At 41.3% G+C, this 14194-nt stretch overlaps 1 protein-coding gene across 2 annotated transcripts in view; it reads left to right on the plus strand.

The window, feature by feature from the left end:
• The first annotated feature begins 352 nt into the window (after positions 1-352).
• Positions 353-14194, plus strand: part of PI4KA (phosphatidylinositol 4-kinase alpha) — a 56607-nt gene continuing 42765 nt past the window's right edge. The window contains exons 1-15 of one of the 2 annotated variants that reach the window (XM_065693112.1): positions 353-562; positions 2771-2887; positions 4079-4172; positions 4876-4964; positions 5469-5541; positions 5825-6084; positions 6760-6826; positions 7883-8031; positions 8629-8694; positions 9669-9765; positions 10163-10354; positions 11067-11167; positions 11873-12002; positions 12815-12947; positions 13669-13764. In XM_065693112.1, the coding sequence (XP_065549184.1) occupies positions 353-562; positions 2771-2887; positions 4079-4172; positions 4876-4964; positions 5469-5541; positions 5825-6084; positions 6760-6826; positions 7883-8031; positions 8629-8694; positions 9669-9765; positions 10163-10354; positions 11067-11167; positions 11873-12002; positions 12815-12947; positions 13669-13764 (1874 nt within the window). The remainder of the gene's footprint in view (positions 563-2770; positions 2888-4078; positions 4173-4875; positions 4965-5468; positions 5542-5824; positions 6085-6759; positions 6827-7882; positions 8032-8628; positions 8695-9668; positions 9766-10162; positions 10355-11066; positions 11168-11872; positions 12003-12814; positions 12948-13668; positions 13765-14194) is intronic. The other variant, XM_065693113.1, reaches the window with a different exon arrangement.

Consider the following 14194-nt stretch of genomic DNA (forward strand, 5'->3'; position numbering starts at 1 on the left):
CCCGTCCTTCCGCCCATAGGCCGCCCCCGCGCGCCGGGCGGAACCACCGCGTGCACCTCCCCTCCTCGGGGCGGGCTGGGCGCACGGAGCAGCGCTGAAGGGCGGGCGGTCACTGGGAGCAACCATCGCGGCGGGGGGGGGGGGAGCGGCGGCGCGCCGGGAGCGCCCATTTGTAGAGCGGGGCCTGGGGCGGCGCAGCAGGAGGGAGGAGCACCCGCGAGGGGCGGGGCGATGAAGCCGCCGCGGACGCTGCCATCTTTGTGCTGTGCGCCAGCGCGAACTGGTGATCCCGCGAGAGGAAGGCGGGGCGGGCTGGCCGGCGGGGGGGCGGCCGCTGGCATTCCATCACAACATGGCGGCCGCGGCGGTGGCAGCGGCGGCCGCGGCTGCTGCGACAGCGGCCACGGCTGCAGCCAGCACCACAGCGGCGGCGGCCGCCGCGGGTCCGTGTCCCGGGGCGGGGCGGGGGAGCAGTGCCGGCACTGCGCGCGGCTTCTATTTCAACACGGTGCTGTCGCTGGCGCGGTCGCTGGCGGTGCAGAACCCCGCGCCGCTGGAGAAGGTGAGGAGCGGATCGCGTGGGGGTTCCGTCTGTGGGGACTGTGGCGCTTTGGGGCTGTCATGTGCGGGAGCCGAGTGGCTGCGGTGTGGAGGCTCGTCATGCGAGTGGGGCTTGTGTCTGCCTGTCACTCGTGGGGAGCCTGCGGGGAAGGGTCGGCGGGATGGGAGCCGCGGCGGGGGGGTCGCAGCCCTTCCTGCGGGAGTGCTTGTGCCGGTGTGCGGGGTGGGCGTCGGGTTGCGGCCCTGTGTGAGGTGCGGGGTCGGGGCCGCTTCCCTTGGCCCCGTCACGTTTGGAGGCACGCGGGTGGGGGGATGCCGCTGCCCGGGGGATGCTGCTCCACTCGGGTGAGGGCTGTCCTGTGGCAGTGGGGCTGCTGGGCCTGTGGGGTGCTCCCGTAGCCCATCTTGACCCGAACCCACCGTCGCTGAAGGAGGTGTCACCGCAGCAGCCATGGCCGGTGCTGTTGGGGCACCCCCATGTCCTCATGAGGAGCGTGGGTCTTCACAGGAGCTGCATGTCCCTGAGCTTGTGGAACATGGCCTTGTGGATGTAATTAGTCTCAGCCTAACTGGGGCTGGTTGCTTTTATCTGGTTAAATCCAAGCGACACAGTCGGCTCCAGATAAAATGTGCCTGGTAGAGATAAACCTCTCCTGAACGTCAAACCAGACCAGTGGGATCCCCATGTGGGTAGTTCCCCTCATGGGTCTACACTGGTGGCACGGAGCAGCTGCCATGGTCAAGCATGGTGATGCTGCAGGGGGGAGAGCTGGACAGCCTGGTGGTGCAGGCTTCTTTGTTCTTGTTCTGGGAGTCTACTATTAGTCTGACAGCCAACTGTAAATAACTTTCTTTTAAGCCTTCCTGCTGGTTGACTAATATCCGTGGACTTTCCCTTCCTTTCCCTTCTTTTCCCTTCCAAGATTTAAATGATATTAAAAGTTCTTATCTAGCAAAAGATACTCGTTACCGCAGATACTAACCTGATGTGGGACATATGCGTCAGAAGTTACAAAGTTCGTATTCCCTCTGTGGTATTTTCTGTTGAGGATTATTTGTGTTGTGTTACAGGTCTTGTAACTCGGAGGTGTGGCAGTTTAAGGACCAGAATCTTGAATTCCACAGAGCATCCAGTAAAGTCTTCTAATTCTCTAGGGAAATAGTTTCTTGGCTTAGAAATTTAGAGGCAGGGTGTTTAAAGAGTTATCGAAATCGGAAGTAACTTGGTGTTCAAACACTGCTATTTATTACGACAGTTCCTTTAAGGTAATATTTATTAACATCAAGAGGATTTATAAAAAGACAATATGCTTGTGGTATTTTCCCTTTCTTAATAGTTCCGTAGGGGGAAAAAAATATTTGGGAGATTCACTACATTTTTTAGATGTGTGTTTGCAGGCTATGAAATAATAGGTAAGTAGTGAGAAAATAATAGTTCTTGAAACTTAATCTGTTGTGTTAAAAAAGGATTTGAGCAAAAGCCATACCCAGCTAGGTGACAGTTTATTTTTCATTGCTATATATGAAGAAGGCATTGGTGCAGCTGTACCAAAGCTCCATCCACCCAGTTTTTGTTCACAGGAATGGAGTTAATGTAATATATGTGCCTACTGCATATTTCTTGCCCATCGAAAATGCTCAATGGATTAGTGGAAGGAAGGCTTTGCTGTAGCAGGGATGCAGGAATGAGCTTTGTGAATGTGATGCTCTGAAAGTTTCAGAAATTCTTTTGACATGTGGAAACAGTTTATCGAATGTTGAAGAAAACTTTTAAATTGACCCCTGTTATAGTAAAAATGTTTGACTTGAGATTTTTCTGTCTTTAGTTTCTGTCATTCATCACTCTTTCCTCGCCTTTAGATGCTCTCACTAAGATTGATGACTAAAGGAGAGTAATGTGGCCACCTGTCTTCCAGAAGGTGGAAAGACTACTGTCCACTTCAAGCACAGGATTGAGTCTTGAAAAGCACAGCCAGCTGCTTCCTCTGCTCTGAAAACGTCTGCAGTTGTAGTGGTGCTCCCCATGCCCGTAGCTTGCTGGGCTCTAGGGCTGTGCCATAAAGGAGGAGTTGGGAGCCAGTTGTTTGCTTCCCTGAGGTCTGCTGGTGGACCTGTAAAAGACAGTTTTAACATGTTGACTGTTGTTCTCGTGGGTGGTTGTGACAGTTTCAGTCTTATTCCACTGTTCTTTCCCTCCGCTGTTTTTCAGGTACAAAAATTGCTCTGTATGTGTCCAGTGGATTTCCACGGGATTTTCCAATTAGATGAGCGTCGCAGAGATGCTGTGATTGCTTTAGGAATATTTCTAATTGAATCTGACCTTCAGGTATTTTTCCTGTTTAAGCTGTAACTCTATTTAACGTGAAAGATTTTGCATGAATTCAGGTTTAGTTGTTCAGTGAAAATGGAAATTTGGTATTTACTTTTCATAAAAATAAGTCAGACGATCAGAGAGAACAGATGGATGCAGGCAGGAGAGCACAAGGAAATGAGGACAGCACTGACAAGTGTGTCATAGCACTGCCACAGCCAAACTGCTGTCATGTTTTTTGGTTATGATGGCTCATGGAGAGAAAAGAGGCTGTTCAGGAGGATTTGCTCAAACCATATTTGTCATTGCTTGTTCTTCTCTACATGCTTCTGAATGTCAGGTTTGTAATAGACCTTTTCATACCTGACACTACCCAGGATAAAAAGACAGACAGTGCATGTGGGCTGCATTGTAAGCGAGCACCCCTTTTGTATCTGTCAGCCTGTGAATGACAAGGTGGTTCTCTTCCCTTTAAACCCTGGGTGTGGTGGTGTTCCATGCAGAGGAAAGGAAGGATATAGAGTCCTATGTCCAAAGACATTAGTCCTCACTTTAAGCTGTTTAATGTTGCTAGGGTTTGCATCAGGATTTTTTTCCTATTTAATACTAAGTTACTATGATGTAGCTTTGAATGCATGTTATTAATGTTGTGGGGGTTTTAATTTTTTGTAGTATGGTTTAAATAAGGCAGTTCTGTTCGTGTTTCCTAGCGTTTTTTTTTTTGTTTCCAAAGCCAGCAGTTAATATTAATTAATCCAACTCTGAGGAAGGGAAGTGCTCCCGTTTGATTTGCAGATTAGGAAGCTGAAGCGTTACGCAAGATGTGTGAAGTGGTGGCTATGAGATGGATCACATGTACTGAATTGGGTCTGGTGCTCTGAATTTCTGTCTGCCTTAAAATTATTGTGTGACCTTGTAAACTAATAAATTGTTTGGGGTTAATTGCTGTTCTTAATGTTTTTTCTCCAACTCATGGAGAATGAACTGTTGCCTAGAATGAAAGGATTGGATTTATAACACTGAATTGGTTTATTTTCATTTGCCTGTGTTGAAGTCAGTTTTGCAATATTCAAGAAGCCTGTGGAGTAATCATTAGAAGCAAGTTCTGTGTGTGGTTAGTGTAGTCTTTGTATCCCTGTAAAGTAGCTTGAGATTATATGGTTCAGCTTTTCTTCTCCATTTTAAGAAGCGTGTTTTCCTCTTTAGCACAAAGATAACGTGGTTCCATACCTCCTTCGACTTCTGAAGGGTCTGCCCAAAGTCCAATGGATAGAAGAAAGCAATGCACGGAAAAGCAGAGGTGATATTTGGATTTTTTCGATCTTTCTATGGAATGACAGCTAGGAAATAGGAATAACAAAGGTTATTTAGGACATGGTACAAGGGGAGCTGACAGGTCCTGCTAGGGTCTTAGCTCCTGACTTAACAACCTTTAATACTGATTTTCTTTAGCAGCAGAGAGAAAGTTGAGTAGCTCCTAGCTTTCTTGCTTGACTGCTTTGCAGTACATTACACTATCCAAATAATTCTATGCTCAATGTATTTTGTTACTAAACTGGAGAAGATTGTATAGCAGTTAGAGCAGGAGAGTAGAACCTAAGATTTGTACGCTCTATTCTTCACTTTAATGCTTAGTTGCTATTTAAAACCCTTAATTTCTTGCTCACTTGGTATCTCTTGAAATTGCTGTAGGAATACTTTTATGTAATACTGTATTTTTTTAATTATTATTTGAAAGCCTAGGAAAAAATTCAGTTATTTAAATTATTCTTTTAACATTCCAGGCTGAAATTCTACCGTTTTTTTATGTAATGAATTTTTTATGTAATATTGTTTTTCTACATTCTATCTCAGAACTGTATGACAAGGGAATCACTTATGTCTTCTTCCTTTATTATTATTTGCTCTTTCTATGTTGGCGTTCTCCAACAGTGCTTAAGGGGCTCATTTTGGCGTTCTCCAACAGTGCTTAAGGGGCTCATTTGCTGTCTGTTTTTTTGCAGGCTTGCTTCCAGTGGCAGAAAACTTCAGCTTCTGCTTGGTGACGTTGTTATCAGATGTTGCTTACAAGGATGTGTCTCTCAGAGAGCAGGTAGGGTTTATTTTAAGTTTGTGCTGATGTGGTACCCAGTTCTTCAGTCATAGAATCATTTCGGTTGGAAAAGATGCTGCAATACTGACAAATGCCTAGAGTATGCCGCAGCTGCTTCCTCTCTTGTAAAGGGCTTGGTTAACATTTGTACTACTGCATTATTTTCTTGTGTTAATTGATACTCAAGTATCTAGAAGATATTAATAAATCAGCTCTTACTTCTGGGTGTCAGAGAATGTCAGTTGAATTCAGGTTTTGATGCTGAGATCAGGAGTGCTGCAATTTTATTGTGCTAGTACATACCAGCTAACCACAGACTTGACAAATGCAGCTTTGTAAGTTGAGTGAGGGCAAGATACTACTTTAGTCACACAGCATTAAGGCATCTTGTTTACAGAGGTGCTTACCTTAATATTTGCAAGTTTCATTTGTTGTGGTGATCTAGTATGAGATAAGATCTCTTCACCAAAAGATGCTTTTGTATGTCTGTCTTGATTACTTTAGATTTTGGATGCAATTCTACAAGTAATGCAGTTCCTGTTGGGAATGTGCCAGACACCGCAAATGCATGATAAAGGTACTATTAAAATTGTTACTATATTTGAAACTCCTGTCCTTTTCGACTTCTCTTGTGTTTTCTAATTATCAGGATCACTCCTGAAAACTGAGTAGCTTTGCTTTCAGTTTCCTTCAACACATGTTTATTCTGTTGCTGGCTGGTAAATATGGAAGCTGAAGTGTATTAAGTGTATTTGTAAAGCACATTAGGCTGAAATAGTTTAGTGAAGTGGTAGCAAAACTATGAAATAATAGTTCTAAGTTACCATCAACATACTGTTTTGTGTGTTTTTCTCTTCCAGTATATTTATGCAAGTATGCAGTGCCCTGCCTAATAGGAATCTCTCGAGCCTTTGGTCGCTACAGCAATTCAGAGGAGGCTCTTCTTTCAAAGCTTTTCCCCAAAATTCCCCCACACTCCCTGAGAGTTCCAGAAGAGCTTGAAGGAATTCGCCGACGATCCTTTAATGATTTCAGATCAATTCTCCCCAGTTCTCTACTCACTGTTTGCCAAGAAGGAACACTAAAGAGAAAAGCTAGCAGTGTATCTAGTATCTCACAGGTCTGTATGACTTGCTCTGTGTTGGAGTTGGTGCTTAGGTGATTTCATGGTCTTTGGGGGAGTTAAGACAGCATTAAGCCTGGATATACAGACTGGTTATACAGACAGTCTCTTAACACATTGTTTGATCAGAGATCAACAATTTTGATTCCACAAATGAATTTCAAAATAATTTTTAGTTTCTGAGCTGCAGAACAATCAGTGACAGTAAACTGTATTAATAAGTCTTCACATGGAACAGTTGGCAAATACTATTCCCTGTGTTGTGCAAAAGCATTGCGGTACATATCTGTGAATTTAGGAAGATGGCACTTAATGGTTAAAGTCCTCAGACGTGCTGAGGATACATGGGCTCCCTTTGGTTTCAGCAGGAGCTGTGGATGTTGTTTTAGGGGAAAAATGGACTCAGGTGCTGGTTTTGAAACCACAGATAGTTACTAGCATGATTTCATATAGGACATGATTTATCATTCTTACAGCTTCCCGTTAATCAAAAGCACTGAACTGGCTTTTTTTTAACTTCCATTTTTTGGCTGGAATTGAGCTGTTTGGTCTGGCAAGGAGTAGTTCCTGTTAGTTTCTCTTGAAGCTGTGATTCATTGTAAAATGTACAAACCATTCTCTGGAAGATTTTTCAGTGTTTTATAACTAGTTTTTAAATGTGTGATGTTTCAGGTTAGTCCTGAACGTGGAATTCCCCCTCCCAGCTCTCCTGGAGGATCTGCAATTCATTACTTTGAAGGTAAATTATTTTGCAAAGAAATGGTGTGGGATTCTGGGGTTTTGTTACTGTTTATGGAAAAACAAAAATCCTTTTGGCCCCTTTCTGTGCCCTCTAGAATTCTTACAGTAATTCTCTGGTACATGCCTGCTAGGATACTGACAAATTTTGGGGGATAAAGACAGTAGGAAGTTATTATTAACACGAGTGGTTTCCAAGCTCATTTGTTTCTGAGAGGCATCTGATTTCCTTGCTGCTTGGCTGTGCCTAGTACTGAAGAGCTTAATTCAAGTAGGCCAAAAATATTTTAGGAGATTAGGCTGAGTAGCTTTGAGGAACAAGTGCTAATATTGTGCTTCACAAGACAACGGAATTGTTGGATTAGGATCTGGAATTTTGAGACATATGTGGCACATTGTATAAATCTGAAACAATTACTGCATATGAAGTAAATGTGACATGGGTCATTGTGTAGAGACCTACTTATTTACTGACGTGAGAAATGATAAAGGATAAACTGGGGTGCTCACTAGTGTGCGTTAATTGAGATCATACAAGGCAGAAACATGAAAAATGTTCATGCATTAATATACAAATTCTTAACCTCTAAGTTTTGGTAGAGCTCTAGCTGTGAGCTGTTACGTCAAAGCAGGGCTTGAAAATAAGCTGCCTATCATAGAATCAAGCAGAGGAGCTCTGTGTCTGAGATGTTTGGGGGTCTCTGGTTTTGTCTGGCCCTTTGAGGGTTTTAACAGTTTGTGCATTCTCTGTTTCTGGGTTTTCAGGTTAATGTACATCGGTAGTATGGGGAGACTTCCTGTCAGCAGTGTCTCTGACATGGGCACAAGTCATTGAGTTCTTCCATTATGATTATAAACTTCTAATGAACAAATGTATTTTTTCATCATTTTTTGTCTTGATTTACTAGTAGTTTAGCTGTAATGTGCCTCTTCACAGTTGTAAGTTAAAGACTGTGCCTGTGTTGGAAATGGCTCTTTAGTAGTGACTGAACATTACCAGTAAATAAAGTTAATACATCCTCTCTTTCCCTAATCTTCTATTTTTTTTTCTGATCAGGTTCGTATCTTCCTGATGGGAGTGCACTGGATCCTGATTATTACTTCTCTACAATCAGTTCCAGCTTTTCAGTTTCTCCTCTTTTCAATGGCATTAACAATAAAGAGTTTAACATCCCACTGGAAATGCTCCGTCAGCTGTTGAACATGGTATGTGATGCATTCTTATGAAGGCTGCAGTGAGTTTGCATTCTTGATATTTGTGCTAGAAATCATTGCAGTTTAAGCTTTTAGAATTGCAAAGAAAAAGGCTTTGTTTGTCTCTCAAGCTTTGTGTAATGTTATTTTTCTGGCATTTAACAAAGTGCTTTAATAGCTTTCCTAAAAGCTCTCATATAAACCACGAAGAATTTGTAAAATCAAATAAATTTATGTTAATGTCTTCCTGTTTGAATCTTGCAGAGCGCTTGGTCTGAAATAACTTGCATACTGCTAGTTACTGAAATAGACGATTGGGTTTTGCTGTGAGAATGAGACCCTGTCCTGAAAGGGTTTAGTTGCTGGGAACTCTCACAGATAAAAACTACTGCCTGTATTTGCTTCCTGCAGCAGCTATTTTCAAGCAGCACACAGAGGCTCAAACATATATCTTCTTGCAACCAGAAATTCTTGTAGCCTTAATTTCATCTGACACTTTGCAGTCAAGTGACTTGTTTTCTGTGCAAGGGCAAAGTTGTATTGCTTTCCTGTCTAGAGCCACCATCAGGAAACATCCTTTCCTTACTTTTTACTTTTTTTCCTCGATAGGTAAAACAGATTGTTGCGGATTCTCTGCTGAAGACCTTGGATGCAGTTGTAGCTGAAGTTGCAGAGGTGTGTTTCTAAATTCCTTTTCTAAAGATTTGTTTGTTGGTTTGGGGTTTGTTTTTTTTTTTTTTGTCTTAAGAAAAAATAATTGGAAGGCTGTTTCTTTTCTCTGTGAAATGATCTTAATTTCCTGTTTGAACTGTTCTTTCAGTGGTTTAAGTGTAGCTTTGGACTGTGTAAAATGCAGGGGTGAAGGGGAAATGTTCTTCACTGACATAGAAGGAAATAGTTATTCTCTCTAAAAAATAAACCAGTTCTTACTTTAGCACTCTTATCCTACTCAGTTACAGCATTGATTGCCCAAAAGTGGTTTGCAGTAGACTAAGGTCTTTGTTGCATATTACAGTAACACTGTCTTCTTTTATCATGTGTTGGTTTTTATTTTTCTGGCTTGGAAATCGCTGCTGCCTTCTTAGGTGTCATTTCTATAAGTTTAGTAGTGTTAAGTTCGTGGACCTTTGCTTTCAGAGTTGACATACTTGTTTCTGGAGCTCTGCGAGTCCTTGTTCCTTCCCTGGGAACAGTTCTCTTAACAGCCTCCACCACATTTTATGGAGTTAACCTCATCTCCTTCTGGGTGTAAAGTTGTGATGAAAAGACCATGTGTTGAGTTGTACAAGAAAATAACTTTGGTGTTTGCTCCAGCTTTCCTTAAAGTACTGCTGTATTTGAAAGGTAGGCCTAAGTGGAGACAGCTTTCTGTCTTTGAGAGTAAGAGGTTCAAGTCCTTTTCTCTTCAAGAACACTGTTAGAACATACATGTGCTCTTCAAATCAAAAGAGTCAATCTTATTTGATGCACTGAATGGCTGTACCTTTCCTTTTGGTGAAAGTAGAGGGAGGAACAGCTGTGAGGCTGCTTCTGGTACCTGTGTTAAATGCTTGTTTACATTGTGGGGGAGAACATGTGATTCAAATAAGATTTATTTATATAATGGAAAGTACTTTTGAATCTAGCAGCTTGTTTCCTTTCTCTTTCAGACGGGTGCTAGTACGGATCTCTATTATAAAACATTCAGTGACCCTCTTTATCTTGCTCAGTTTAAAATGCTGAGAGACACCTTATACTATATTAAAGGTATAGTGTTCGTATTGTTTTAATTTATCCTTCATTACCTTCGTTAGGTTTAGGATCCAAAGCATTGTCTTCATTGTATTGAGTGCTTGAACACCGGGCTTTGCATTTCCTGGGAACTCTACATAGGCTGTAAAATTTGTATTCTGAAATGTTTCAATGTAAAATAGGTCCTGTGGAAATAGAACCATTAAAAAGCACTATTAAAAAGATTAATAGAAGGCATTTCAGTTGTCTGCTCACTGATGGACTTCACTATGAAATTTATCATTTAGTCGGGACAGAAAGTTCATTAAATAGTTTTATTTATAACTTAGCAATGAATTTTATATGTGCTATATATGATGATACAGTGACTCCCATCCTTCTAGTATAATGCTGTTTCCTTTTATTTCTTTAGACCTTCCCAACTTATTTGTGAAGGAGATCCATGATTTTGTGCTAGAGCAATTCAACAGCAGTCAGTCAGAACTTCAGAAAATCCTTCATGACGTGGATCGGCTGCACAATGAGCTGAGTCCTTTAAAACTGCGTTGTCAGGCTAATGCTGCCTGTGTGGATCTCATGGTGTGGGCTGTGAAAGATGAACAAGGTAACAAATGCTCTTCAGTCTCTGGAATGTCTGTTATCTTTAAGTTGTAGAAATACTTACAAGGTCTGAGAGTAGATGATGCTCAGAGAAATATAAAATCAATTTCAGTGAAATACTTTTTGCAGTTAGAACACAAAACTAAAGTTTCCATCGAAAAGTTGTCAAATTAGTTGAGCAGGTAATTAGGTATCTATAGAAATGGAAACAGAATCATCCTATTAGCTTATCTGCAGGAGATGGTCTAATTGCTGCATTAGATGCAGCTGCTTATCTTCTAGTTTGTTTTTAATTATTGCTCTTAGTGTCTTACATGTTTCTCAGTAAAAAAGATGTTTTTTCTTCATTGCTGACAGGACCGGGAAGCTCTTTCTCACTTTTTCTCTATTTTCTTGTATAGTTTGTACATGGCCTCTGAGTATGTGAAGGATTTTTTCCTCTGAACCTTGTAGTACTTAATTTCTGTCAAATATGAAGTACACTGAAAATTGACTTTAAGTACTGTCGTTCTCTCAGTGTTCGGCAGAGCTGTTTGGTGCAGATCCTCAGCTTCCAAAACTGTTTCCACAGGAGAAGGACTGAATCTCTTTGGGAAACTGTAGTATAAGAAGAGGGAAACTGTTAAATTTTAGAAATTCCAGTAAGCGTTGGATTGTGTATGGCCTAATAATAAATCTGATAGAGATAATTTTTTCTGTTTTATTTTTCATTTAAGGTGCAGAAAACCTGTGCATCAAGTTGTCGGAGAAGCTGCAGTCAAAAACCTCAAGCAAAGTCATCATTGCTCACTTGCCGCTGCTAATTTGCTGTTTGCAGGTCTGTCTTTACAGTGCTTGATATTACTGTGGGAGTCATGGGAGAAGAGCACTTTTTATCTGCTATTTGTGTTACTTTCCATGAATGTGTTCTGCATTTGGATTTTAGCGGTCTGCTGTGGGAACTAGAACTGTAATAGAGCGGTGCTTTCAATATTTTCTTAGCTCACCTACTTCTTGAAGGATAATATGCATGAGGGCTTTTTTTACCAGTATTTAGTTTCTGAAGTATTTGGCTTCTTAGTCCATTAGATAAACACTTCAAATACTGGGACTGGCATATTATGAGTTCTAAGACTAAAGCTTGGTTAGTCTAAATTTTGTCATCTTATTTGGCACTTACTCATAGTCTTACAAATGTGGTATTTTCCACCGCATAGTAAATAGTAAAGTTACCAGGATTCCAACATCCTTAAAGCTGCAACGTGTCCAGTAATTTCTTTCTTAGGGAGTGCAGTTCATTTCATCTGACTCCAGTGGGATCACCCAGGAAGCGAGCAGCAGTGACTGGCATGATGCACTCCAGAATCTAAGAGAATTAGAGGCTTAAAATGCCTAAATCTTCTCCTAAAAACTGAATCCCTCAGAACTACATATGGTTCATTTTGGCTTGTTTTTTCTACTGAGCTGAAGCTGCAATCTTACAGTTGAGATAAAAATTGTGCTGTTTTATTCTAAGTATTGTGCTTTCGTTTTTCTTTTTTAGGGTCTAGGACGTTTGTGTGAGAGGTTTCCTGTTGTGGTTCATTCTGTCAATCCATCCTTGAGAGACTTTCTTGTGATACCTTCCCCAGTGCTTGTGAAACTTTACAAGTATCATAGCCAGTATCACACAGGTAAAGGAAAAAAGGCCACGTTCCAGAGGATGTGCTAGTGATTGCTTTCCAACTTACATGGCTTTTTAATGCTTTTGGATATTTTGTGTAGGGGGAAATGAAGATGATTTTTGTGGGGTTTTTGGAGGTGGAGAGGAGGAATGCCAATCACATACTGATACAGCTGTATCTAAAGGCAAGCAGTGTGTGCAGAACTACATTTTATCCTAGCAGTAATATTGCTGAGCCTCTTTTGCTGAAACTCAGCACTTCTGTCATCACTACTTAAAACTCAGCACATTCTGAGATCACCTAAAACTCGGCACATTCTGAGATCACCACCTAAAGAAAGCTACTGCAGTATAGAAGGCAGCTGGGAGGTCTCTCCAAAGCCACTTGTTCTCCAGGCTGAACAAGGTTGTGTTCCTCAGACTCTCCATATACCTCCTCTGCTCCAACCCCATGATCTTCTTGATGACACTTGGCAGTTTTTTTGTTGTTGTTTTAAAGTTATAATATCATATTACGGTTTTTAAAAAAATAGTGTTCAGTTTAAATCACTTGCAAATGCAAAAGCAGAATTGTAATTCTAAAGCAGAACAGGTGAAACAGTAGCTGAAGGTGGCTAACTTTAGGAATAATTATTTAGAAATAGTTAAATGCAGTTAATATCTGGTACAGGTAGCGACAACAGGTGCACTTCCAGATTCCTTTAGCTCAACTTTCTAAGCTGTAAAATAGTGGTTTACACTCGCCAGATATTACTCTGCCTGTGTGCTCTCATTTGGGGAAAAATTTCACATGGTGTTGATCTCCATACTCTGTGTTCTTAGTAGGTGGCAATGACATCAAGATTAGTGTAACCAACGAGCATTCAGAGTCCACTCTAAATGTGATGCCAGGCAAGAAAAGTCAACCATCCATGTACGAGCAGCTGCGTGACATTGCCATAGACAACATCTGCCGGTAAGAGAGATTTGCACCGTGTTGGAATATGTGTTCTATTTCCCTAGCGGAAGAGCATTGTGACCATTGAGAAGATGCTGCTCTGTGCCTCTGTAAAGGCTTTTTGCCTTTTTTGATCATGACTTCATATTCATTTGGACACAGAATCATAGAATGGTTTGGGCTGGAAAGGACCTTAAGATCATCTAGTTCCAACCCCGCACCACATCTCTTGGTTCTGTGTGTGTCCAAATTGTAAGATTACAATTTGGTCTCATTGTTTTGCTTCCCACATATGTAATTCATGCAGTCACCAGTTTGATATTCAGTGGGGTTTTTGTTTTCTGCTTAGATTGTTGTGTTAAGTGAGGCTCTGTAACAGGATTGTGAAGCACTAAAATGTGGGCAGTGTGATGATTATTATTCTCTTGTAGACAGCTACAGAGAGCTGGAGGGAAGATGAATAGGTGGTGACTAGAGACAAGGGACTGAAGTTTCTAAAGCAGTGGGTTCTGAGTCTACCTTATTGCTTATTCCCATCTTTATTGTTTCTGGAGAAAACAGCACTAGAAACTGATCGTTTTTTAAAATACATCTGCAGTTTTCATTGGCAGTCAGTTCTTCAATATAACTTTTTTCCCTTCTACCTGTAATGTGTTTACAGTAGTAAAAAGTGAAATGTTTCATTTATGCATATTTTTTTCCTCTGTTCCAGCAAGTTTTCTGTTCATTGTTATTTCAGGTGCTTGAAAGCTGGCTTGACTATAGATTCAGTGATTGTTGAAGCCTTTCTTGCCAGTTTATCTAACCGTCTGTACATCTCTCAAGAGAGTGATAAGTAAGTTCTCCGTCATCAAATCAATTTTCCCTTTACTTGGTGAAGCTGAAGCTTATTCTAAGATCGAAGTACAAGCAGTATTATTTTAGAGTTAAGTATCTCTGAGATTAGTGAGCTTGTGTGGGGTCAAGATCTTCCCATGCAAACCTTTGCAGAACTTGAGCTCTCATTTTCGTACTGAGAGGTATGGATTCATTTTTATCTGATTCATTATTCAGCGTGTCACTTGTGGCATTTGACTTGCTTCACCTTTAGGAGACCTGCCAACCAAGAAACTGTCAAAGGGAGGTCCTATAGTAGCTGGTCTGACTGTAATGTCTTGAGTGTTTTGCAGATAACTTTTACCTCTTTTCAGTGTTGTTTCTAGAACAGTTTGTTCATGGATTAGTGTTGGTTTCTTGGATAATACATTTGTGTGGGGTTTTGGAGT

The sequence above is a fragment of the Lathamus discolor genome, chromosome 12 (genome assembly GCF_037157495.1).
Source record: "Lathamus discolor isolate bLatDis1 chromosome 12, bLatDis1.hap1, whole genome shotgun sequence".
NCBI classification, from domain to species: domain Eukaryota; kingdom Metazoa; phylum Chordata; class Aves; order Psittaciformes; family Psittacidae; genus Lathamus; species Lathamus discolor.